Source organism: Salvelinus namaycush, chromosome 17 (assembly GCF_016432855.1).
Source record: "Salvelinus namaycush isolate Seneca chromosome 17, SaNama_1.0, whole genome shotgun sequence".
In the NCBI taxonomy this organism is placed as follows: domain Eukaryota; kingdom Metazoa; phylum Chordata; class Actinopteri; order Salmoniformes; family Salmonidae; genus Salvelinus; species Salvelinus namaycush.
Genome location: NC_052323.1, coordinates 10,463,431 through 10,489,275, shown reverse-complemented (window position 1 = coordinate 10,489,275; position 25,845 = coordinate 10,463,431). Strand labels below are relative to the sequence as shown.

Genomic DNA, 25,845 nt, shown 5'->3' with positions numbered 1-25,845 from the left:
TGAATTTGGTGGTTGTAATACTCAACTTTGACCACTAGATGGAAGCACATCCCCATCAATATTTCGGATTTTAGCGTTACTCTGTTCTGTTTAGTAATCAGAAGCACGTCAAGCAAAAGCTGAAGCAGCTTCTGCTTTTTTCTATCAAACTAAAAGCTCATTAGCCTCCTTATCGTAACATTATGATATTGCAAATTATTAGAATTGGTTTAATAATATGAAAATAATTGTGGAGCTATGGTTCAGAAAGTAGACTGTTAGACAGACAAATTATTCAGTAGGACTGACATAGACATAGCTTACAGTTCCCTCCGTTAATAATAACTACAGCCTTGTGATGATATCTTTTACATGTGTACCTTTTTAAACTGTCAAATGTGGGCTCTTATTGTGAAGCTTTTATAAATGTTCTGGACACAGAACATTTATGGGCAGCGGTCCCGTTACTTCTGCATGCGCAACGGATTGTGCACGGGATCCGTATTATGTAAGTCTATGGGTGGACCTTCATGTGGAGTGGGGGACGTTTAAATTGTCAATATTCACCCGGAATGTCTGAAGGGACAGTTATGGCACAAGCACTGTACTTTACCTTTGTTTTGTCGTGTTTGATATGTGGATCATATGGTCTCGTTTCATCTGGCAATGGCACAACTACAGTGAGGTCTGTGGATTATAATACAACTAGAGCTGTTACTCCGACTGAGAGACGAGATTCTACAACTAAACTAAATACAACCCAGAGCAATAAAAGCACCAACGCACCAGCGGTAAAGTTGACATCTACAACGACTTCAAAGGTACTGACAACTACTACTAGACCACCGAAAACGACCACCACCGCTAACTATAGTTTCAACACAGAAGACTTAAATGAGGGTATCGACAAGAAAGTGGAAAAAAGAGTATGGAACAAAGAACCTGAGGATGAACCACTCGAATTTGGTGAGCAGCATTGAAATGTATTTGCGGATGTAAAATGCAGGTCAACTGCTAAGTTCAATTTTGAAACAATATTATGTGATGTGTTATTATAGACGTAGGCTAGACATTGTTGTAGATATTACAGACATTTTTAAATGATCTCATGTGTCTTTCAAGTGTCATTCTTTGGCAGATATCTGACATATCACTTCTGCATCAAGTAAATGTGTGAAATGTCTGGAAAAAGACACAGCCAGGGCCAGATTACAGAACGGGCTCACGGGCACGCGCCCCAAGGCCCCAACCTTCAGGGGGGTTGGGGTCATAAGCAATGCCAAAGTGTGTAAAATTGCAGGAAGTTTGCTTTAAAATTGCAACATTTTCTCTCACCCTCATAGCAAAATATGAAGAATAGTATGAGATGAGCTTTAAAAACAACACATGTCTCTCTGTCCCATGTCAGAATGTGTTGAAATGTGGGAAATTAGCCATCCCCCCCCCCCCCAAAAAAAGGTTTTCCCCAGGGCCCCAAATGCGGTATTTCGGCCTTGGGCACAGCCTATTGGTTAAAAAGCATCTACATTTTTATCTTTAATTTCTTACATTGAAATCATTTAGAACATGTCCATCAACAAACAACTCTGAAAACACACATTGCAAACGAATGGGATAAATAACAACTGTGGCGCGCAAGGCAGGGAAAACACGCTTCACAGTGGGTTGTTATATCTATGCTGCATTTCTGTGGTCTCGGAAACCAAGTCCAGGGGGTTGGTTCTACAAGTGTTTAGCTTGGGGGTTATCAGGTTGTGATGGGAACCAGCTGTCTTGTAGACACAGACCATCAGAAAAGCCTGAGTTAAACTGGTTGAGTCAGCTATCTACATTCAGTACCAAGATACCATATCTGCATAGCCCGAGAATGTGTTGTATAGTCCTTATGACGCACATCATACTTTCACATTTGACAATGTGCGTCTTTGTTGATGAGATGGTTTGCCTTTTGTAGCCAAGTGGTCCACCAGGAGGGTAAAGGCAGTAAAGAAGCCTAAACAGATATGGAAGAAGGTCAAGAAAGTCAAAGTCCTACCTAAGAAGAGCAAGCCCAAGGTTGTTAAAAAAAGCAAACCCAAAATCATTGGGCGCCCTTCGCTGCCAGTGAAGCCAGTGGGACGTATGTATGGGGAACTTCCCTGAGTGACATGTACAGTATGAGAATGGGTAGATGCCTAATAGACAACATACTGTATACTGTGCAGCGCTCTTTCTCCTTACCGTGTACAACGCATGGCACATTTTCATTTCAACTTTGAAATGCATAAATGACAGACAACTGACATTGACGGCATTGCTTGATGACAGAGTAGCTACAGTACTGGCAGTAGTCGAGCAAAACAAAACATTCCCTCGCTTAAATAGTTGTTTTGCTTTTGCATTTGTTCTCCAGCAACTGACCCTAGTCTTCTGTAGTATTTCCTGCCCATCTTCTCTCTCTCCCTCTCTTTCTCGCGCTCTCCCTCTCTCTCATTACTGCTCAGTGCTGCATGGAAGCCCCTCCCTGTGGGGGAGGGGGGGCTGGTGCCCCCGATCTGGTCGGAAATGTGGCGGAAAGAGAACTGGAATTACAGGGGCCAGATGGAGAGATATACCTTGAATAAGGAGCCGAGCCGAGTAGGACGTTTGTGTGTAATGAGGCAGAGGGACCGTAAGGCCCCAAAGCAGGGGCAAGTTATGAGTTTCCCCAGTTTTTCCTCAGAAAAAGGAAGTCTAATGTTTTAAATATTCATGTTGGAGATTGGCTGATCTGCCAAGCTGTTTTTCATCATGACTAATGTACTGGTAAAATGATGACGAGTAACCCCAAAGGCCACTGGATAGTTTGCTGTAATATCTAAACTGGATTCTGAAAATTGTCTCTCTTCAACTGATGCCACTGAAGAAACTATACAAATTGTTGAGGTTGGACATGATTTAATGCATAAAGATTATACAATGTTTCCTATGCTCTAAACAGGATAGCTCTAAGAAATCATTGAGTCCTTGTGTTTGCCAATTCTCCTAACACAAATAGTATAGGAGTAAAAACACAATTTTCATAAAAACGACTAAACCATTATTGACATGAGGTTAATGTCTTTGGCATCACTTCACTAGTTCAGTAGATCAGTTGGCTACTTTACTTGGCAGACTACTGTCAACAAAGCTTGAGTTGTTTTAAACAATTAGCTCTTGGAGCAGAGCAATGCTCTCTGTCACAATGACCCCCGTGGAGAGATCCTGCAGGCCTCTAAGGCAAAAGGGTTTTAGGGTTTTAAGAGAGACCACTCACAGCCCTAACACAGGAACTAGTGTTTATAGGACCAGTCGACCAGGCTTAGCTCCTCAGACAATGAGCGCCTGTCTGCTCCTCACATGGAAACGCAGGAAGTCTCTCTTTCCTGCACGCTTCTGCATCTCTTCATCATTCCCTCTCACTCTCTTTCATGCTCAAATACCTTAGAGAATTGTGCATGTATGCACCCACTGGACACTCACTGGTTGAATCAACGTTGTTTCCACCAACTTGGAATAGATGTTGAATTGACATCTGTGCCCAGTGGGCAGTCTCTCAATCTCCCTTCTACTACGGCTCCTGTCAAGGCATTAAATTCAACTTGTAATTCCCATGGTCATGTCATGTTCATGTACAGCTTTCTTACACGTTAGATTCTTCTCTGCAAGTCAATATTTGACTTGTGTGTGTGTGTGACCTTGTTCTCCTCTGTGACCTTGTTCTCCTTGCGTGACTGTCAGAGTGCCCTCCGCTGGGGCTGGAGTCTCTGAGGGTGAAGGACACACAGCTGCGGGCCTCGTCCTACAAGCGCCGGGGACTTGGACCTCACCGCGGTCGACTCAACATCCAGGTGAGACCAAGAACTAGTCTACAGGTCTCTCACCCCTGTTAGCAAACACAACAAATGTTACTGCCATTCTTACCATTTTATCCATGCATTATTCTGTGGTAACCACCTCTACAGCTTGTGTTTAGATTTGTAAAATGCACTTTGTAAATCAAATCTGTCTGTCTCGGTAGTCTGGTATTGAGGACGGGGACATCTATGACGGGGCGTGGTGCGCCCAGTATGAGGATAAGAAACAGTGGCTGGAGGTGGATGCCCGGCGACCCACGCGCTTCACCGGGGTCATCCTGCAGGGACGCAGCTCAATCTGGAGGTCAGTGGAGGTCACGGCACATGTTCACCAAGCTCCCATTGTGCAGTGATGTAGCCATAGCAATGAATTGTATGTATTGTAAATGTCGTATGGACATTGCTAAATAGTTGCACCTGTCTTTCCTAACAGTTGGGACTTCATACTCACCTACAAGGTCCAGTTCAGTAATGACACCCTGGTCTGGCAGCCAGCTATGAATGGGACTAAAGAGGCAGTGAGTTGATTCAGTACAATACATTAAAATATGATATGTAGTAACCATAATCTATTGCCTTCTTCCCATTACTTTCACTGCAACATTCAGATATTCCACCCATTTTTATATTTTGAATAGCTTACTATTTTATTCCTCATTACCCAATTGTCAAGTTGCTGTATCACATCCGGCCGTGATTGGGAATGCCATTGGGCGGCACACAATTGGCCCAGCGTCGTCCGGATTTGGCCGGGGTAGGCCGTCATTGTAAATAAGAATTTGTTCTTAACTGACTTGCCTAGTTAAATAAAGGTTCAATTAAAAAATAAATAATTAAAAAATAAAATATATCATTATGTGGTCCAGTGAGGTATTCATATCTACCGTGCTCTGACATCATTGACCAATGACATTCCACTGCCTGTTGGCAAGCTGACCATGGCACTGACAGTTTGCCCTGGCCAAAGCTGACTCCACTGTGCCAACCTTGCCAACTGTGCCAACCTTGCCAACCTTGCCAACCCACAAGCCTTACTCTCTATGGGCACACTGTGGCAGATTGCACCATCTAGTTACCAGTCTGTGGCACTGGTTTGGCAAAGGGCTAGAGTGAAAATGTGACTGGCAGAAAGACGGAAACTGCAAAATGGGAAGTTATTGTATAATCTATTAAAGATGCAGTCTGCAATTCGAGAAACAATAAATAAATACTTCATTGAATATGAAGTCATCTCTTCATAGAGCATGACCTATCTCCACTATTGGCTTTTTCCTGTACTGTAGGTATTTGAGGGGAACCAGGATACTGAAACTCCAGTGTTGGCCCTATTTAACGAGTCGGCTACAGTGGCGCGCTACATCCGCATCAATCCACAGAGCTGGTACGAGAACGGAACTATCTGTCTGAGAGCTGAGGTTCTGGGCTGTACCCTACCAGGTTTGTCCACCACCATCATCACAACATCCTCCCAACACTAGATTAAGACACAGGAATCATAACCTCTAACGACATTCAAATGTTATTGCATTTCCATTATGTTGCGTCTCTCCCCTCCTGTAGATCCTAACAATATCTACGCTTGGCAGCAGACAGAGCAAGGCACCCAAGACAAGCTGGACTTCAGACACCACAACTACAAGGAGATGAGGAAAGTAAGGCCTGAAGTGGAGACCTTCAGCACTCACCCATAGGCTACTGGTGTAGTTTTAGGGTTCTTTAGAATTATGGTAAAACAGATTTGATAATGAACTGACCACCTTCACAGCCATACATCAACTCAACTACGTCCTGTTCTCTCCCAACAATTAACAAATATCTGACCAATAAGAATATAGCAGCAACTCTCAACTGGTGTCGTGGGGGGGGGGAGTTATAACTCAAATTTGGGTCGCGAGAGGTTTCGAATGGGTTGCGTGTGTCTGAGAGAAATATCATTATAACTGATTCACCATATTTTAGAACTACACAACAGTGACTTAGAAAATAATACAATTTCTCATGAAAAAAAATCCTACGCTGGCTCAGATTTTGTGATGTTGTGCATTATAAACATAGAAGCAGGGACATGGCATGCAACAGTTAGCAAGAAACTTCCTCCCTTCACTTCAATCTACTCTCTGGCGCTTGACTGAATCTGTCCTGGAAGCAGAGGGTTTCTGGTTGGAGCTCCCTCCCCCAGTCTCACCGAAAAACAAATATTATTCGTGTTTTTTTCTTCTTCTCACTACACTGCCACTACCGCTCAGTAAAGAGCTTGAGGTGAGTCTGACCGGTAGGATGTAACATTAGGCTCGTGTCCACACATACACACATACCGCCCTACACATACCGCACTCCCCCCATGTGCTCAGCAAACTAAACCAAGACTATGTATCCATTTGTACGGTAGACAAACTGTACTGTACATACTGATGCATCCTTCTCAGTCACACTTAACCATCATAAGGCAGTGCAACTCAATCCATTCCTGGTGGACCCCCCAGATGCAAAAATATATATTTCCCCCCAAAATGTGCATACAATGGGGGTCCCACAGGAATGGAAGTCTTATGCCCACCAGACAACACCATAACTCTGTCCCTCCTCAGCTCATGAAATCAGTGACCGAGGCCTGCCCTGACATCACACATATCTACAGCATCGGGAAGAGTCACATGGGTCTCAAGATGTACGTCATGGAGATCTCCGACCACCCTGGAAAGCATGAGCTGGGTGAGTAGATATAGGCCTATTTCACCTTATGAAGTTTTAGCATAAGGAAATGCTACATAGCTTACAGCCTGGCCTCATAGACTAGACGTAACAAATTAAATGTAAATCAGGGACACTCAAATTAGAATGATATGTTATGTTTGGTATGGTATGGTTACATAAGACAGAAGGTTACTTAAAAAATAATAAAGTAGGGTGAATGGCTGGGTGGGTGTGTAACGCGAATAGCAAGCCAAAGGTTGCATGTTCAAATTTCATCACGGACAACTTTTGCATTGTAGCATCTTTGCAACTACTTATGTATGTTAGCTAACCCTTCCCCTAACCCTAAAACTTAACCCGTAGCATTAGCGTTAGCCAACTAGCCACCTAGCTAACGTTAGTGACAACAAATTGTAATTCGTAACCTGTCATACGTTTTGCTAATTCATAAAATATTGTACGAATTGCAATTCACAACATACACTACATGACCAAATGTATATGGACACCTGCTCGTCGAACATCTCATTCCAAAAATCATGGGCATTAATATGGAGTTGGTCCCCCCCTTTGCTGCCTAAACAGCCTCCACTCTTCTGGGAAGGCTTTCCACTAGATGTTGGAACATTGCTGCAGGGACTTGCTTCCTTTCAGCCACAAGAGCATTAGCGAGGTCGGGTGCTGATGTTGGGCGATTAGGCCTGGCTATCAATCAGCGTTCCAATTCATCCCAAAGGTGTTCGATGGGGTTGAGGTCAGGGCTTTGTGCAGGCCAGTCAAGTTCTTCCACACTGATCTCGACAAACCATTTCTGTATGGGCCTCGCTTTGTGCACGGGGGCATTATCATGCTGAAACAGGAAAGGGCCTTCCCCAAACTGTTGCCTAGCCCGAAACATGAAGAACAGCACCAGACCATTATTCCTCCTCCATCAAACTTTAGTTGGCACTATGCATTGGGGTAGGTAGCGCTCTACTGGCACCCGCCAAACCCAGATTCGTCTGCCAGATGGTGAAGCGTGATTCATCACTCTAGGGAACGTGTTTCCACTGCTCAAGAGTCCAATGGCGGCGAGCTTTACACCACTCTATGAAGATTGCATGGATGTGTGCTCGATTTTATACTCCTGTCAGCAACGGGTGTGGATGAAATAGCGGAATCCACTAATTTGAAGGTGTGTCCACATACTTTTGTATATATAGTGTATCATACAAATTGTAATTCGTAACATATCATAGGAAAAGGATGACAGACATCCACAAATTAATACATATCATACCAAATGTAACATATCATACTAATTGGAGTGTCCTGGACTTACGTTTACTATGTAAAGTCCAGGTTGGAACTTATCTGCAATGCCACTGCTATAGTACTTTGTACAGTATGCTCTCAGAGACTGGAGTCAATCCTTGTTCACTCTGACATGTCTAAAGTGTTTGCTTTGGACTCATTGACCACGCTTGGCGCCCATTGAGCCGGTCTACCAGCTCTGGCAACCACTAATACCCCTCGCCGCCAGAACTCATAATGGGAGAGGGAGTCAGGAATGCCATAGACAGAGAACTGGTTAGCCTGTGCACTGGAATATAAGGAGAAGCCGTTTCAAACGGGGTGACTAGTCTTAAAATGGCAATTTAGAATATTGGCTTGTTTTTTTAAGAGAATAAAAAGCGTTGAATGTTTTTTGTCTGTCAACTTGACCTAATTTTGTTGTTAACCTCCAATTCCATTGGCAGAGGATAAGCCAGACTAGTTTAAATGTTCCACTGGCAAAGTCCTTTGCCTTTTCATCCCATGTGCCAGTATGTACAATGTGAACTCAGTCAGTAGGTTCATGGTGATCAATGTGCTTTGTTTCTTTTGGGGGGGGATTTTTTCCCTATTTTATCAAACCCCAAATGTTTTGCTGTGACACAAGGCTTTAGGTATGATGCACTGTTACTGTAAAAACTGACCGTACAATTAATTTCATGGCTGTGAAAAAAAATACAGGCAAGATCAACAGAAAGGAGAGGACAGAAATGTAAATAGTTTATGTCAGGGTGTCTGAGGTTCTTGTTGTCCAAAGAATGCACTGTCTGTGATTTACATGCTTTGACACAGTCAGGACCTGTGCCATTCAGACTCTCTGTACAGGTGTTTTCTATCAACAATGCATTCATTCTGTGGTTAAGACTTGGGGCCTTATTTCAACCGGAACAGTAACCATGATTCCATATCCATTCTTGCTGTGTTATGAGAACACAGTTTTAAACCAATGTGGAATAGACTTTGAATTGACGTCTGTGCCCAGTGGAAGCATATTTTTTAGTCTTACAGTATCTCAGAGATCCAGTTAGTAATGTGGACTTCATAGGTAATCTAGGGACAAAATTCTAATCGTTGTCATGAGATTTGAGATTTTTCTTTTCTTATTTAGATCTATCTAACTATGATTTGAATGGGTGGTTTGTGTGGTGTGAATTAGAAAGGGGAGGTTAAAAAAACGTTCCAGGAACATTGCACTCGGAACCTACAGAAGCCCCTTGAGCATAGGAACAGACGTGGCTTGTGCTCCTCTAAAGCCGAGAGTAATCTCCCAACCAAATCATAATTTTGTTAATAAATTATTAAGTCTGCACCAGGTCGTTAAGTTAGATTCAGTCCAATCACACCAGTGTATTGTTATGTTTGCCAAGTAAAAGCCACAGTTTGAAATGCTGTTGATTGAATTTACACCCAGCCATATCTCTTTGGGCCCGCCCCGGAAACGTTGTTACTTGACTCATGGGAAGTGGCTCAAAGGAAGTGGTCAAAAACCACAAAGCTATCTAGGGAGGATGTGCTGGATTTCAGAACTGTCTGCCAGTGGATTATATAAGGGTAAACTAGAGCGGCATGGAAGAATAGCTTCTAACCTAATGGTCACAACCAATGATGTACTGTATATTAACCCTGGATTGCAGATGCTATGTTTTGGCCATTGAGAGACTTTGAAGCCACTGGTCGGCCATATTGGCACTACCCCGTAGGAGATATATTACAACATTGGGGGAGTGCCAAGATGGAGGCTAGGTGGCTTCAACACAGCGCCACCTATCAGTCATCTAGTGCATATATAAATCATTGGTCACAACAACTTTTGTAGCCACTGCTATGCTGTGTTTACATATGTGCTTTGTCTCTCTCTGCAGGCGAGCCAGAGTTCCGCTATGTGGCTGGCATGCATGGGAATGAAGCCCTGGGTCGGGAGCTGCTGCTCAACCTGATGCAGTATATCTGTCAGGAGTACAAACTGGGAAACCAGCGCATCGTCCGGCTGGTCAAGGAGACACGCATCCACTTGCTGCCATCCATGAACCCCGATGGTTATGAAATGGCCTTCAAGAAGGTCTCAGAAAACATGTTATAACATGTTTTGTTGTAATATAATATATTATAGTGTTATTACTGAGAGTATCGTTTCATCAACATTACTGGTCAAATATCCTTTAACTGTTCAAAGAGGCCCATGTTGACCTCTGACCCTTCTCTCATCCCAGGGTTCCGAGTTGGCGGGGTGGGCGCTCGGTCGCTATAGCTACCAGGGCATCGACATGAACCACAACTTTGCTGACCTGAATAAAGTCATGTGGGATGCTATTGAATTTGACTTCCAAAATAACGATAAGTCCAAACTCATCAACCACTACATCCCCATACCAGAGTACTATACCTCAGAGGACGCCTTTGTAAGTTGACATTCAGAATTCACATGCATACATCAAATCACCAAATAGTATCCACTCTATGATATTGTGTTAGAGAATTGGGGAAAATCAAGAATGTGAACATTTTCTTAAATCTATCTGCAAAAATATTATTCTGCGATAATTGGCTTTAAAGTTCTGAACCCTCATTGGTTTGAATGGTATTCTTTTGAACTAAACATGAGTTGGCGTATTTAGAGTACTATATAGGTAAAGAACATTGAACAGAACAAGGCTATGTCAATAATTCAATTTTGACAAAAATGCAGATACTGTATAACCTTATAGAACCAAGCTCTTAATTTGTCATGTAGCAATATCCTTGAGAATATGTCAAAATTGTTGTACTTCACTATATTGTTTTAATGCATTATTCCTGTGGCATTGACCTATATCCAATAGGTGGCCTTAGAGACGCGTGCTGTCATTAACTGGATGCAGAACATCCCGTTCGTATTAAGTGCCAACCTCCACGGGGGTGAACTGGTGGTCACCTACCCCTTCGACAGGACTGAAGACTGGGCACCTCACGATGACACCCCTACACCGGACAATAGTTTCTTCCGCTGGCTGGCCACGGTCTATGCCAGCACCAACCAGGTCATGTCAAATCCAGACCGCCGGCCTTGTCACAATGAAAACTTCCAACGCTACAACAACATCATCAACGGAGCCAACTGGCACACGGTCCAAGGAAGTGAGAATTCCACCGCTTTTATGGTCATGCATTTTGTGATCTTGTTCATCTCATCATTGTCTTTGAAAAGCAGGGTACTGTACTGTCATTTCAAGTACCATTTTAAGATTTACATTCTTGATTATTTGCCTGAAATCTATTCCAGGCATGAATGATTTCAGCTATCTACACACCAACTGCTTCGATGTGACAGTGGAGTTGTCCTGTGATAAGTTCCCCCATGCCAGTGAGCTGCCCATCGAGTGGGAGAACAACAAAGAGTCTTTACTGATCTACATGGAGCAGGTCCGTCCATCAATAGTGTCGAATACAGTTTAAACACACCATGATGGTGTTGTTGATCTCTAGATTTTTGCTTTGTATTGAAGGTCCACAGAGGACTCAAGGGTGTGATCAGAGACAAAGACACAGAGGCTGGCATTGCAGATGCCATAATCAAAGTGGATGACATCGACCACCATATTAGATCAGGTGGGCTGTCTACCTCCTCACATGCAAATTTTTTCACATCAGTAAATGATTCAAGAAGAAAACCTCAAAATGATGTCGTAAAATTGCACCTAGAGGGCACTGCAGGAATATGTTATGAAAGGTGTAGGCCAGAGAAGCCTACCACTAACCAGTAGCCATTTTGTGTCCTGCCTCCACTGCAGTTGCTGACGGGGACTACTGGCGCCTGCTAAACCCGGGCGAGTACGAGGTCACGGTGAGCGCCGAGGGCTACAACCCATCCACACGTATGTGCCGTGTGATGTACGAGCATTACCCCACCATATGTGACTTCCGCCTCACCAAGACCCCCAAACAGAGGCTGAAGGAGATCCTGGCCAAGGGGGGCAAGCTCCCCAAAGACCTGCAGCTGAGGCTACGACAGCTGCGTCTGAGAAAACTGAGGGCCAGCACCAAGGCCATCAACAGTAGGCGTGCGGCTGCTAGCAGGAAGGCACGGGGGTCGTGATCTTGACCCGGCCTTTGGTGAACCAATCACAACACACTTTGTCTGGAGGGTTGTTGTATTTAATTGGCTCGTGAGGGAAGTTCCTGGTTTAAGTAAGTTTGGAAGTCTTTACACCATGTGGGCAGTTCTGTAAGGCTAGCCTACTGAGATACAAAAAAAATGTAAATTTAAAATGGATTGTACTTCCGGTATGGTTTAGTGATTTATTTCTGAAGAAAGGGACAGATTGTATTTAGATATTTGAATCAAATTAGAGCAAATAAATGCAAGGTGATTTTGGATTAAAATACCCTTTCAAACGTGTATAACAGGAAAAAATATTATTTTCTTTTGAAGAACTCCGGTTAGTTACAACAACAAACCAAGTTGCATGATGCTGTTCAAATCCACCGTTGGGTAGATATACCACTATTCAAGTCAAATTCATGCCACAAATTACAGACCAAACTCAAACTGAGACTAAAATGACTCGTGCATCATGCCATAGAGACGAGAGCTCTGCTGTTACAGTCTGGAACTGATAAGAGTTCTACATGAGATATTTTAAATCTATTCAAATGAAATTATATGATTTCTAATGTTTGTCTTTCTTTGGTTCATTTTTGTACTACCAAAATTAAATGCTGGCATTTGGATGTCCTTGCAAGCCAAGAGACAATGTTATGAATGGATCCCAAATAAAGCTTTACTTATAAACACCAATAGTTCAAAGTCAAACCCATGTCTTAATTTCTATGGAGTCGCATATCCTGTTGCCGTTGTCGTCCTCCATGGCGTTTGCGGCTGACAAAGCGACACCACAGGGTAGTGATCAGGGATAGGACGACACAGGCCAGTGCCACGGAAGCGCCCACCCACATCACCACCGACAGCTGCCCGCTTCTCTGCCAACGAGGAATCATGTGCAGCAGTGGGGAAAATGCATTCAAAATGTTCAAAAAATATTGGAAAAAATGTACTTTTCTAAATTCTTTGTGTAATACTTCAAAAGCAAACCTTTACCTGTCCAGGCTGTGTTTCGTGTTGGTCACAATTCATTTTTAAGTAAAAGTAAAAACATGAGCCAAGTTTATCTCAATACCCTTCTACAGTACACAGTGTCCAGACCCTTGCATGAGAAAAAGACCCAGTGGGCACACACTGGTTGAATCAACGTTGTTTCCACGTCATTCACAGGAAATGACGTTGAACCAACGTGGAATAGACATTGAATTGACATCTGTGCCAAGTGTGTTCAATCGTATGGCCAAGGATTGCACCCACGGTCCCACTTACTAGATTTCAATACATTTTGGAAATAAAACACGTTTTATAAGGAGGACGGGATCCACCCAAATCATGTGGGATCCTGGATCCTTTCACAGCACTATAAGGCTGTGTTGAGACAATTACTTATCAAGGACCTAAGCCCAGCTCATTTAATCCCTACCATTGTGACGCAGAGTTGTCATAATGCTTCAGCAAATGCACATTACACCAGGGGTGTCAGTAGACACAATGCAAGTAACCTCATTTATGTCCCTTTAACTGCCCTGAATGCCTCTACTGATCCTACAGCTATTGTATGCAGTAATCCTGTGCCTATGAACCAGATTTATACTGTTAGCACTAAGCCAGTGTGCCCCAGGAGGAAGTCCACTGTGTGAAGCTCACCCTGATTAGCAAGAATAGCAAACTTAGGCATGACATGTCAGCAACAAATGCTGACACTACACATCCAAGTATATCTGACCAAATTATGAAAGACAAGCATTGTAATTTTGAATTCCGTAAAGTTAGTGTGGAAGAGGTGAAAATATGATTGTTGTCAATCAACGATGACAAGCCACCGGGGTCTGACAACTTGGGTGGACAATTACTGAGGATAATAGCGAACGATATTGCCACTCCTATTTGCCATATTTTCTATTTAAGCCTACTAGAATGTGTGTGCCCCCAGTGTTGGTGGGAAGCAAAAGTCATTCCGCTACCTAAGAATAGTAAAGCCCCCTTTACTGGCTCAAGTAGCCAACCAATCCGCCTGTTACCAACCCTTAGTAAACTTCTGGCAAAAATTGTGTTTGACCAGATACAATGCTATTTTACAGTAAACCAATTGACGACAAACTTTCAGCATGCTTATAGAGAAGGATATTCAACAAGCACGACACTTACACAAATGTAAGCCTCTCCAACATAATCCAGGAAGAATCAGGAATTCCCCAAGGCAGCTGTCTTGGCTGCCCTTACTTCTTTTTTTTAGCTGCCCTTACTTTTTTCAATCTTTACTAATGAATTGCCACTGGCTTTGAGTAAAGCCAGAGTGTCTATGTATGTGGATGACTCAACACAATACGTCAGCTACTACAGCGACTGAAATGACTGCAACACTTAACAAAGAGTTGCAGTTAGTTTCAGAGTGGGTGGCTAGGAATAAGTTACTCCTAAATATTTCAAAAACTAAAAGCATTGTATTTGGGAAAAATCATTCCCTAAACCCTAAACCTCAACTAAATCAATAATGTGGAACTTGAGCAAGTTGAGGTGACTAAACTGCTTGAAGTTACCCTGGATTGTAAATGGTCATTGTCAAAACAACAATAGCTAAGATGGGGAGAAGTATGTCCATAATAAAGCACTGCTCTACCTTCTTAATAGCACTATCAACAAGGCAGGCCCTAAAGGCCCTAGTTTTGTCGCACCTGGACTACTGTTCAGTCATGTGATCAGGTGCCACAAAAAAGGACTTAGGAAAATTGCAATTGGTTCAGAACATGGTAGCATGGCTGGCCCTTGGATGTACACAGAGAGCTAATATTAATAATATGCATGTCAATCTGTCCTGGCACCAAGTGGATGAGAGATTGACTTCATCACTAATTGTATTTATGAGAGGTATTGACATGTTGAATGCACCAAGCTGTCTGTTTGAACTACTGGCGCACAGCTCGGACACCCATGCATACCCCACAAGACATGCCACAAGAGGTCTCTTCACAGTCTAGAACAGATTATGGAGTCTAGAAAGTCTAGAACAGATTATGGAAGGTGCACAGTACTACATAGAGCCATGACTGAATGTATTGTAATATTTAAAAAATTGTATAAACTGCCTTAAATTTTGCTGGACCCCAGGAAGAGTAGCTAATGGGGATCCATAATAAATACAAAATAGCCTAAGTACCCTAATACATTAACGGGCAACGTTATCTAGATGTGTTAGCTCAACCATGAACCAATGAAAATAACGTTTCTAGACCCATTTAGAATGGCTGACCTTTTCTTTGCAGAGAGATATCACGGAAATGATAAAGAAGTTAAATACATTTGGGTGTGACATAACTATTGGAAGCACACATATGATTAAATGGTGGAAGATTCACTCATATCACTCATACGCGGCATGTAGACAGACTAGTGGTTAGAGCGTTGGGCCAGTAATCTAAAGGTTGCTGGATCGTTCAGCCTCTAAACAAGGCAGTTAACCCACTGTTCCCCGGTAGGCCGTCATTGTAAATAAGAATTTGTTCTTAACTGACTTGCCTAGTTAAATAAAGGTACAAATAACATTTTAAATACGCATTCCTTCATGATCAATTGCTGGTTTCAGGGCATACATACTTTTCTCCACAAGATGCTGCTAATGCTCTAGCCTCTCACAGGCGTATTAACTATTTTCCAGACGTCATATTTCCTCGACACGTTTGGCAGCCGGAGGTGAAATCATAAATGAATACTAGGTTTAGCGTGCGGCATTGTAATGTATAGATTTGGGACATACTTTTAAATATTAGTTTCTGCAAGTGGAACGAAGGTGAGAATGTATTATTTTGTCCTTACTACATGCTATAACTAGCTAATTGCATGTCACTGACTAGCCTCATGACTCGTAGTTCCATTACACAAGAGTCATTGGACGAAGGTGTCTTCTGTACGGGATGTTTTGTCAAGAGCCCGGTCTCTCGGTCCGAACATTTAACACGCATCGCTTGCGTTGGTGTTTTGGAAGCATGAGGACCTTATCTTCCATATCAGCTAGAAACAATTTTCAAAAAACAAAACGTTAAATTGATACACACCTTTTATAAGGTTATGTTTCCTACATGGCTATATCTCCATGTTGCAGCCCGGGTTTATGGAAGACAGATGGACCACCTGTGTTCATTAATTAGCTATCTAACATGCTCCAAACACCTGTGTGTAACTGAAGGCCGCCAGAAAGTATTGTCACTGAAAGTGTCAACTGTGATAAAGCCCGTTAAGTGTCCAGTAAGTGTATTTTGATTAGTGTATATGATTGATGTGATATAAAAGTAAAACGCTTTGTTTCTAGAACTATGTCGCAATTGAGACTCGATTCACATTAGCTAGCAATACGAATAGCCCCATAATCGACTAAAGGAGCGTAACGTTACTCCTTATGGTCCAATGACCTTACATCATGTTTAAAGGTGAATTGGCTCTGGAAACCAAAACAGCCAAATACTCCATCTAAACATGAATCGATTCTCAATTGCGGTAGTGTTCTGGAAACATAAATCCCTTTACGTTCATATCACATCAAAATAATTTCACAAATGCAAAATAAACATATTGTACACCGTTAACAGTTGCAGCCAAAGGTATTTTTCAGTGACAACACGTTTTTTGGCGTCGCTCTTAAGGTTTACACGCAGGTGTTAGGAGACGCAGATGGGTAATTAGCACAGGTAGTGTATATTTAAGCAAGAATGCACGAGGGGTGTGGTATATGGCCAATGTACCACGGCTAAGGACTGTTCTTATGCAAGATACATCAAGGTGAGGTCTGATTTAACACGACTGTCAGCCAATCAGCATGCAGGGCTCGAACCACCTAGTTTATAATTTCGTTAACCCACAGATTATCCATTATATTGACCAGATACTCTAGTGGCCGCTCTAACAATGAAAAGAAACGTCTTCAAAAATGAAAGGCAGTCGGTAGGGGGCAAGATCAGGTGGTACCATTCTAGCCGATGAGAGTGCAGATATGCGTGTGAACAAAAGGCACAACTTTTTCCGCTAGTTCCCACAAACACGCATTCAAAATTGGCTATCGTAAACATTCATTAAGGCTAGCAGTGTGGTTAGGTTTAAAATTGTAGAAATTGGCAGGGTTTATGACTTTGTGGCTGTGGGAACTAGTGACAACCAGGTACAACTGATATAAAGTGGGTACTCTTTTTTTTTTTCTTTTTTTTGTAACATATCACTACACTCGTAACAACCTACGAAACTAATACTCGATCAAATATGCCACACGTAGCAAAAAAAAACATAACATTTTTTGTTAACCAAATTCAACACACTTATTGAGCTCTATACTAAAACTCCTTGCTTGGTGAGTGAAAAAATGAAAAAAACACCACCTGCTGGAGAACAGATTTTGGCCCCAGTTGTCCCTCTCGCTTCTTCCTCTCTGGTTAACCTAACGTAGCAGGCTTTAAAATATGCCTGAGCAGAGTTCCCACTTCCATTTTTCAGCGGAAAAGGAAGCTATGTTGAATTAGCTGTATCCCTGAAAACCGGATGCTCCCGGTTGTTGGCAACTCCGCTAAGGGAGGTTTTCCATGAACACTGTAACATAGAGATATGGCCGTGTGGGAATTAACTAACCCTATAAAGCACAGGTGTCAAACTCATTCCACGGGGGCCGAGTGTCTGCGGGTTTTCGCTCCTCCCTTGTACTTGATTGATGAATTAACATCACTAATTAGTTAGGAACTCCCCACACCTGGTTGTCTAGGGCTTTATTGAAAGGAAAAACCAAAAACCTGCAGACACTAGGCCCTCCGTGGAATGAGTTTGACACCCCTGCTATAAAGGTATCAATGTAACCTTTTTTATTGATTATTATTATCAGATAAGACAGAGAAGGTCCTTATGCTTCCGAAACCGTAAGGGAAGTGATGCGCGTTAATGTTCAGACCGAGCGGCGGGCTCTAGACAAAACTCCCCCGTACAGAAGACGCCTTTGTCCAATGACTCTTATGTGTAATGGAACTGAGAGTCAATATCAAGGGCTAGTACAGTACATGATGTACTAGCTACAAAGAGGTTTTAGTTGTAAGATAACCTTGCTGCTCGCTTACAACAGCTTTCTTGAGTCGTTCCTATTCCCCTAAAGCAGTGGTTCCCAAACTTTTTATAGCCCCGTACCCCTTCAAACATTCAGCCTCCAGCTGCATACCCCCTCTAGCACCAGGGTCAGCACACTCTCAAATGTTGTTTTGACGTCATCGTATGCCTGCCACACACACTATACATTTATTAAACAAGAATGAGTGTGAGTTTTTGTTACAACCCGGCTCGTGGGAAGTGACAAAGAGCTCTTATAGGACCAGGGCATAAATAATAATATAATAATCAATCATTTTGCTCATTATTTAACCATCTTACATATAAAACCTTATTTGTTCATCGAAAATTGTGAATAACTCACCACAGGTTAATGAGACAGGTGTGCTTGAAAGGATGCACATAACTCTGCAATGTTGGGTTGTATTGGAGAGAGTCTGTCTTAAATAATTTTCCACACACAGTCTGTGCCTGTATTTAGTTTGCTAGTGAGGGCCGAGAATCCACTCTCACATAGGTACGTGGTTGCAAAGGGCATCAGTATCTTAACCGTGCGATTTGCCAAGGCAGGATACTCTGAGCGCAGCCCAATCAAGAAATCTGTCAGTGGCTTCTAATTAAATTCAAATTTCACCGAACCACTTGTTGCAATTTCAATGAGGCTCTCTTGTTCAGATATCGGTAGGTGGATAACGAATCCAGTTGTTTGTATTTTCTGTTTCGGGAAAGTACCTGCGTAATTGCGCACCCAACTCCGGTCCTGACGAGAAACTCCTCATCATGCAAGCGGTCAGACAAGTGAAAATCATGGTCAGGAAAGAACTTTATGCCGGTCTCTCAATTTTAATAAACATGTCAATACTTTGCCCCATGATAACCAGCGCACTTCTGTATGCTGTAAAAGCATTACATGGTCGCTGACCATATCATTGCATAGTGCAGAAAATACACGAGAGTTCAGGGGCCTTGCTTTAACAAAGTTAACCATTTTTACTGTAGTATCCAAATCGTCTTTCAAACTGCCAAGCATTCCCTTGGCAGCAAGAGCCTCTCGGAGGATGCTGCAGTGTACCCAAGTGGCGTCGGGAGCAACTGCTTGCAGGCATGTTATCACTCCACTATGTCTCCCTGTCATGGCTTTTGCGACATCAGTACAGATACCAACACATCTTGATCACCAAATTCCATTTGATGTCACAAAGCTGTCTAGTACTTAAAAAATATCCTCTCCTGTTTTCCAGTGGTTTGCAGAAGAGGATGTCTTCCTTAATTGACCCCGCATAAACATAATGGACATATACAAGAAGCTGTGCCAGGCCTGCCACGTCTGACTCATCCAGCTGTAACGCATATCATTCACTGGCTTGTATGCGAATTGTTTCAAAACATCTCCTGCCATGTCTTGAAACAGTGTTGTTTGATGAAGGCATTATCTGTATAGTTTTTTAGCCTTTTCCCCCAGCATTGTCCCAACCATATCCGCGGCAGCAGGAAGAATTAAGTCCTCCACAATAGTATGGGGCTTGCCTGTCCTAGCCACTCGGTAGCTCACCATATAAGATGCTTCTAGCCCCTTCATATTAATGTTATCTGTTGCTTTTATACATGTCTTACTACTCAAAGGTCGTCTTTATTCTCACTCAAAAAACTCCTGTGGCTTATTTTCCAAATTGGAATGTTTTGTTTTTAAATGTCTGCGCAAGAGTGAAGGTTTCATCGAGTTGTGAAATAGTACTTTTGCACATATAACACACTGTGGCTGAGGAAAGGCACTACTCCCAAAATCAATGTAGTTCTCATCATATTTGCGCCTCTTCGATGGTCCAACATCCCCGTCTGTTCGGTGCTTTCACGGGTAAGGGGGAAGTAGCTCTTCGGCTGCATCAGATTCACAACTGTCAGTGTCCATGCTAGCTGGGCTAACAACAAATGTAGAATTACTGATGCTAGTATTGGATGTGCTCGTGGAAGCAGAACAACTTGTCGTCGACAGGTGCAGGTGTAGTACTGCTGGTAGTAGCAGTACTACCAGTAGAGCTGGTATGTCTCTATGGACGCGGGCCTTACTTTTTAAAATCCATTTTCAGGCAAATGGAATGAGCAGCAGCTACATACGGACCGTTAGTGGAATTCCCGCGAGATAGTAACGGTTAGTGTGATTGGATGTTAATTATTTGACTAGGCTACCTGTATTTGACATTGTGTTGTTATTTCGCTGAACACTAGATGGTTTAATTTTATTTTTGGCGGTGGAACGAGGCTACTCGGGCGAGAAAAAAACCTCACCCAAATGTATAGACGGCATTGCGTACCCCAGTTTGGGAATACCTGCCCTAAAGTAATGGAAAACTTGCTGCAAAGCTAAAAAGTTCCAATGTCCATTGACCTTGTTGCCTGTGTAGCTAGCTAGGTGGCGTGTATGTCTCCATTACAGAAGGGCCAGTCATTGCTGCTAGCTAGGCTAAATAAAAATGTGCCAATGGTGATTGATTTACATACTACTGTGCAACTTCTTTTGCCCATGCCTACTTCTTAAAAATTGTCCTCTCTACAGATTTGTCTGAAGATGACCGTGAACGTGAGACCTGGCTCACTGTGGATATTACATCAAATCAGCCACCTGTCACCCAGACCTCCCATTCGAAGCATCTCCCACGCTCCCTTTGCCTGTGACCACCACAAAACATACCGCAGCCACGTCCCCCTTCGGGTGGCCACATTAACACGCCTCCGTCCTAGTCTGCCTCTCAAATCAACTTTATGCTTTCAGCCATGTAGACCAGCATCTACAACCAGCGGTACAGGCTGGTATGAGAGCCTAGCAGACTCTACTCCTGTCCATCTGACTGAGCAGCTACTGATCTCTGTCCATCAGACCACAGGTCTACCATGGTGGGCCAGTATCGTATGCACCACTGTGGCCCTGAGAACAGTTGTCACACTGCCACTTGGAGCCTATCAGGCCGTCATCATAGCAAAGGTCTGTGTTGCATCAAGTACCAAGCATTATATTGTAGTGTTTTTTTTCTTTCAGCCCACACTAGTCCTAACGGGCAGAGTTGAGATTGAGAAGCCCTTGGGTGCATCTCTATAGTCTAAAGTCAAGTGGCATTCTTCCTCGTCTTATTTCCTTCATCTGCACAGATGTGCAAGAACAGGCAAGTTGAAAGCAAATATCCAGGAAGCGTCGACCATTGGTTTCACCTATTTTGCAAATACATATGGGTGCAGGTCAAGGAAAAGAGATGTGGAAGCTACGTTAGACTGTTGAGATGCACCGCTGGTGTAATGTATAATTTGCTTAACAATTTGATATGTAAATGTACAGAAACAGGATTTGAAGTTCTCATCCATATTGTTGTGTGAAACAAGTGGGCTGTGGAACATGATATAGTCACAATGGGAAGGTTTTCTCTGCTGCTTATTCACTATTGCACTTGATACTCCCTCGTCTCCCATCCTTGTCCATTACTGAAGCATCCCAGGAAGATGTTTACACACATTCTGGGGGACTATGACAGGCAATTTAAAGTCAGCCAATGTTTCCCTGTGACTGTGCAAACATTGCTGAGCACTTGGCCTTTATTAAGCATTCTTTCCCACTCCTCCGTCCTCCTCAGCTGTCGGTTGTTTCTTTTTCCAGTTTTTTCCCCCGTGTCCTCCTACCTTCCTTCCCCTCCCCAGTGCTGCTCTCTCTCCCACTGTGTGAGAGTAAGGGTCAGCATATCGCTCCCACAGGCCTCACACACACACGCAGCAGCATTCTGCTCAAGCCTATGAATGTCCTCCATGATGAGTCATCATGAGAAAAACAGCTTTTTGACTTTGATATTTGGCTGTAGTACATCAAGGTCCCGGACTGTTGGAGGACTTTGAGAACTTGATTTTAAAAAAGGAGCAGTCGGGTTGAATGTTTTGTTGTCATAACTCAGAGAGTGGTCCTTTATGACCAGGCTCCCTGGCCAGCCTGATTCCCTCTACGACCCATGTCCAGTTTTGGGTTACTAATGTGGGCTGTGTAATTTAGAACTTTTGGCTGCATTTCAGGGGGAGTCCATGTTGAATCAAAGTTAACCCCCATGCTCCTCTTTGCCTCCAGCTAGGTTGAAGCCCTGCAAGTGGAGATAGCGGAGCTGGCTAAGAGGCTGCGCTACGAGATCTCGGTGCGGGCCAAAGATAAGGGCTGGACGGAAAAACACTGCCGGTGAATAAATGACCTTTGACCTGGGCTCCTGGAGGGCTGCCTCTGGGAGCTTGGCACCAACTCCGAAACCACAGCCTATAAATATTAACCAAAACACAACACACTTCCATGCAGTTTGAAATTTTCTTCAAAGAAAAGTGCTCTCTTGCTCCTATCTGTCAATGTAATGGTGTATGACAGTTAACTTTTTAGATCTGGTTAGTTATGGAATACAATGGAACTTCTATGGAAGGTTCCATGTTGTTCAACTGATATATTACACTATATCAGGTTTCCAAAGTCAGCTATGAGGTTTTAAAAGTAGTGCCTTTAAAAATGGAACTTCCTTAATGGCCTGGCATTTGGGTTCCTTTGTGTCCCATTAGATACAAATTCAAGAAGAACCTGAAGAGGATCGTGTCTGAGCTGTACGTGAGGGATAACTGCCACCCCTTCAAAGCCAGTCTGCTGGTATGGGTGCAGCTGCCCATGTGGGTATGCCTCTCCCTGGCCCTGCGCAACCTGAGCCTGGGGGTGTCTGATGCTGCCACCGGTAAACCTCCACACTCACCACGGACTTGAATCACAATCAAGTCTGTTGTATCTTCTACAAGCTACATAATCACATTTGTTTTGCTTTAAGTTTGGAATGTAATATTTCAAATATGATTTTTGTTTTCAGCGTTGCAGACAGAGCTGGCAGTAGGGGGAACTCTATGGTTCTCTGACCTGACTTTGCCTGACTCTACCTGGATCATGCCTGTCTCTCTGGGCCTCATCAACTTGCTCATCACAGAGGTGAGGCCCTGGTCGAACTAACACACCCGGCTTGAGCAACACCTCCATTAGACACACAACAGGGAAACCTTTTAGATGAAAGCTTTGATCCACCTAGTATTCAGACCCTGTGGCAGTTGTTTTTACAAGAGGACACTCCTCACCTAACATGCTTTCAGATAGACCTGTGTTCAACTCACAATAGATTTCAGGGGATGGAGTGGAGTGTCAGGTTTTGGTGTAATGAAATACTCAAATGTAGGCTAGGACAGAACATACTATCGTAGATTATCTACTGGGATGCGAAAAAGATAGTGATGTGAGTTGCTCGCTTGGTTCGGACTAGTTTTGTGATAGTCACATCTGTTTTTGATTTAAAGGGATACTTCAGGATTTTGGCAATGAAGCCCTTTATTTACTTACCCAGAGTCAGATGAACTCGTGGATACCATTTTTATGTCTCGGTGTGCAGTTTGAAGGAAGTTGCGGACTAGCATTAGCGCAATGATGAAGTCTATGGTAACTGCTAGCAAGCTAGTAGATCCCATAGACATCTAGTCATTGCGCTACCACTAGTTAGCATTGGCTTGCGAAACTACCTAACTTCCTTCATACTGGATGCAGAAACATAAAAATGGTCCCCATGAGTTAATCTGACTATGGGGAAGTAGAGCTGTCCATTGGTAAAATCCCGAAGTATCCCTTTAAGCGTTTCACTGTTAGTCTACACAGCATGTGACAAATAACATTTGAGATTGGTCATTCTGCATCCCGCGCTGACCCGTGACTAGATATTAAAAACCAGAATTAATTTCCCAGTAGCAATGAGAATGTCGAGATCTTCACCGCAAACGTTTCCCTTCAGTCTAGTTTATTTGTGCTGTCAGGTATTTGCTCTGCGGAGGATAGAAGCATCCAAGTTCCAGAAGTATGTGACCAACTTTATCAGAGGGATCTCTCTGTTGATGATACCCATAGCTGCCACCGTGCCCTCCGTAAGTGTGTGTGTGTGTGTGTGTGTGTTTGTCTGCATGCTTGTATGTGTCAGCACACGCAACCACAAACCATTTGTCCTTCAACAACATGTCCTCAAGAAAGCTGTTAAACATGCCCCATCACTTTCCCCCTGTAAATTAAGACAGCTAGCACATTTCACTAGCCATCCCTATGGCAACACCCTCCCTGAAACAAAAGACTTCAGCCACACCTCTGTCTCCCTCTTGCCCAGACAGGCATAACCTCCATTGCCCCGTGCGCCTATCCACCCATCACATTACGTAAGGGATGGATGAGACTAACACTTTGTTTAGAAGCCCACTTAAATGGTGATAGCAGAAAAAACACTGAGGATGTTTTCTCCCCGACTTTGGTGATAGTTCCACCAAGTCCACAGACCCATGCACAGGACGTCCCGCTTATCTGGGACACTGTGTGAAAGACACATACACACTGTACACTCTACAGTTGGGCAGATGTTACCACAGACAAACCCTGTTTGTCCCTGAAGACCCCCATCTGGCTTTGAAAGCCCTCTCTCGTTCCTATCTTTCCCAGGTACACTGATGCAGCCTCCCAATCTAGCCCCCCCTCAATCTGATTCGATAATCTGGAGCGTAATTTTTGTTGTGTCTCCCTCGGAGCACCATTGTAGTTGCATAAGAAACTGCCGAAGAGGAACCCAAAACGCACGGGTCCACGTGAGAGTAGGCCTTGTGAAATGCTGCAAGGGAGTCTGAAAAAAATCAGAAGCTCTTCACAATCTTTGGTTTAGTTAGATATATTTTAGCAAGGTGATGTTTGGTCATGCTTTTTCAGACATAATTATGAAGGGCTAACCGTATGCACCTCATTTTCTAAAGCTTTCGGTTGAATAACATTTTACGGCTATGCGTGGAATTCAACTTTGCTTATTTGTCTATGCTGAATGCTCTCCTTCTCCCTTCCTCTTTCTTCCCCAGTCCATGGCTCTGTACTGGCTAAGCTCCAGTTGTGTGGGACTGGGCCACAACCTGCTCCTGCGCTCGCCTTGCTTCCGGAGGCTGTGCCGCATCCCCCCCACGCGCTCCGACTCAGACACGCCTTACAGGGACATCGCTTCTTCCTTTGTCTCCAAATACATCAAGTGAAAGAGGTTTTCCATCTGATAGTAGAGAGACTGTAGCCCCCAATCATGTCAATGCCATAGCCCCTTCCCCTGATTCAGTCAATCTTCATGATGAATTGAAGAATTATGTGTGTTAGCGCTGGGCTGGAACAAACACCTGCACTGTACACCATGTATCTCTCCAGGACCAGGGTTCGTGACCACTAAACTAAGATCTAGAGTGGACCACGGTCCATCAGAGAGAATCAGACCTTGTGGACATGGAGTATCCAACACGTCCATATCTGACAAACCAAGTCAGTGTCAAGAACTGTTTGTGACTGGTATATACTGTAGCATGTACATGCAGGTTTACTTTGAAAGGTAACCACTCCCTGTTCTACCCAGGATAACTTGGTGTTGTGATTGAAGACTAACTGCAATGTAACTCTGTAACTGGCAAATGACATGCAAGAAATGTATTTAAGATAACGACCACAGTCATGGATGATCAATGGATACTACATTTGTACTTTGAACTTTCAGTGTAAATTGCATGAAAGGTTTGTTATTTTGTGAATTGTATTGTGATCCAGAAATTGATGACATCAGATGTGCTCAAAGTTGGAAGTAATTGAGTTAAGTTACATCAGTAAAATAAAACATTTTGTATTAACTGTGGCATTTGGTTAATTGCAAAGTAAGTAAATGTATAATGGGGACTTAGACCTTAACTTCGATGGAGACATGGAAATCAAAAATGGAGTTTAGGGGCGTGGTTGATCTACAACAAAATCGCTGATCACTGTAG

General features: G+C 43.2%; 2 protein-coding genes across 2 annotated transcripts; both read left to right on the top strand.

Annotated features, from left to right (window-relative positions):
* The first annotated feature begins 496 nt into the window (after nucleotides 1–496).
* Nucleotides 497–12,617, top strand: LOC120062286 (probable carboxypeptidase X1). The gene is made up of 13 exons (XM_039012124.1): nucleotides 497–945; nucleotides 3,718–3,827; nucleotides 3,998–4,137; nucleotides 4,267–4,351; nucleotides 5,117–5,270; nucleotides 5,394–5,485; nucleotides 6,422–6,545; nucleotides 9,704–9,900; nucleotides 10,052–10,240; nucleotides 10,661–10,955; nucleotides 11,101–11,240; nucleotides 11,324–11,426; nucleotides 11,609–12,617. The coding sequence occupies exons 1-13, from the start codon at nucleotides 510–512 to the stop codon at nucleotides 11,911–11,913; spliced, it is 2,370 nt and encodes a 789-aa protein (XP_038868052.1). The 5' UTR covers nucleotides 497–509; the 3' UTR covers nucleotides 11,914–12,617.
* Nucleotides 12,618–15,602: 2,985 nt separating this feature from the next.
* On the top strand, nucleotides 15,603–25,715 carry LOC120061999 (cytochrome c oxidase assembly protein COX18, mitochondrial-like). The gene is made up of 7 exons (XM_039011789.1): nucleotides 15,603–15,706; nucleotides 20,546–20,971; nucleotides 22,095–22,195; nucleotides 22,561–22,727; nucleotides 22,857–22,972; nucleotides 23,839–23,946; nucleotides 24,910–25,715. The coding sequence occupies exons 2-7, from the start codon at nucleotides 20,558–20,560 to the stop codon at nucleotides 25,075–25,077; spliced, it is 1,074 nt and encodes a 357-aa protein (XP_038867717.1). The 5' UTR covers nucleotides 15,603–15,706; nucleotides 20,546–20,557; the 3' UTR covers nucleotides 25,078–25,715.
* The last annotated feature ends 130 nt before the right edge of the window (nucleotides 25,716–25,845 follow it).

Excerpts from the sequence above, each read along its gene's own strand:
- LOC120062286 (XM_039012124.1), top strand. The coding sequence starts at position 510 with ATGTGGAGTGGGGGACGTTTAAATTGTCAATATTCACCCGGAATGTCT. Across the intron at positions 11,241-11,323 it reads TACTGATCTACATGGAGCAG|GTCCACAGAGGACTCAAGGG; the intron begins GTCCGTCCATCA and ends TTTGTATTGAAG. Across the intron at positions 11,427-11,608 it reads CGACCACCATATTAGATCAG|TTGCTGACGGGGACTACTGG; the intron begins GTGGGCTGTCTA and ends CCTCCACTGCAG.
- LOC120061999 (XM_039011789.1), top strand. The coding sequence starts at position 20,558 with ATGACCGTGAACGTGAGACCTGGCTCACTGTGGATATTACATCAAATC. Across the intron at positions 20,972-22,094 it reads AGGCCGTCATCATAGCAAAG|GTTGAAGCCCTGCAAGTGGA; the intron begins GTCTGTGTTGCA and ends GCCTCCAGCTAG. Across the intron at positions 22,728-22,856 it reads GGTGTCTGATGCTGCCACCG|CGTTGCAGACAGAGCTGGCA; the intron begins GTAAACCTCCAC and ends TTTTGTTTTCAG.